General features: G+C 65.3%; 1 protein-coding gene across 1 annotated transcript in view; it reads left to right on the plus strand.

Moving 5' to 3' along the window:
* Positions 1-9: 9 nt before the first annotated feature.
* RBMXL2 (RBMX like 2) overlaps positions 10-323 on the plus strand; it is a 2,565-nt gene continuing 2,251 nt past the window's right edge. Inside the window, 1 exon segment of the mRNA XM_027766298.1 lies at positions 10-321. Coding sequence (XP_027622099.1) covers positions 111-321 — 211 coding nt within the window. The 5' untranslated portion in view covers positions 10-110.

Raw genomic sequence — 323 nt, forward strand, 5'->3', positions numbered from 1 at the left:
CTCCCGCCCCCGGCGTCGACGCAGCTCCCGACCGGTAGGAGCCGCCTCGAAGCCCACGACGTGCGCCGCTCCTTCGCCTCTGGCCGCCGTTGACCACTCGACCCACCGACATGGTTGAAGCCGATCGCCCCGGGAAGCTCTTCATTGGGGGCCTCAACCCCGAAACCGACGAGAAAGCCCTCGAAACCGCATTTGGCAAGTATGGCCGCATCATCGAGGTGCTCCTGATGAAAGACCGAGAAACCGCCAAGTCCAGGGGCTTCGCGTTCGTCACCTTCGAAAGCCCGGCAGACGCCAAGGCCGGCGCCAGAGACATGAACGGC

This window comes from Tupaia chinensis, unplaced genomic scaffold (assembly GCF_000334495.1).
Source record: "Tupaia chinensis unplaced genomic scaffold, TupChi_1.0 Scaffold142134_1, whole genome shotgun sequence".
Classification (NCBI taxonomy): domain Eukaryota; kingdom Metazoa; phylum Chordata; class Mammalia; order Scandentia; family Tupaiidae; genus Tupaia; species Tupaia belangeri.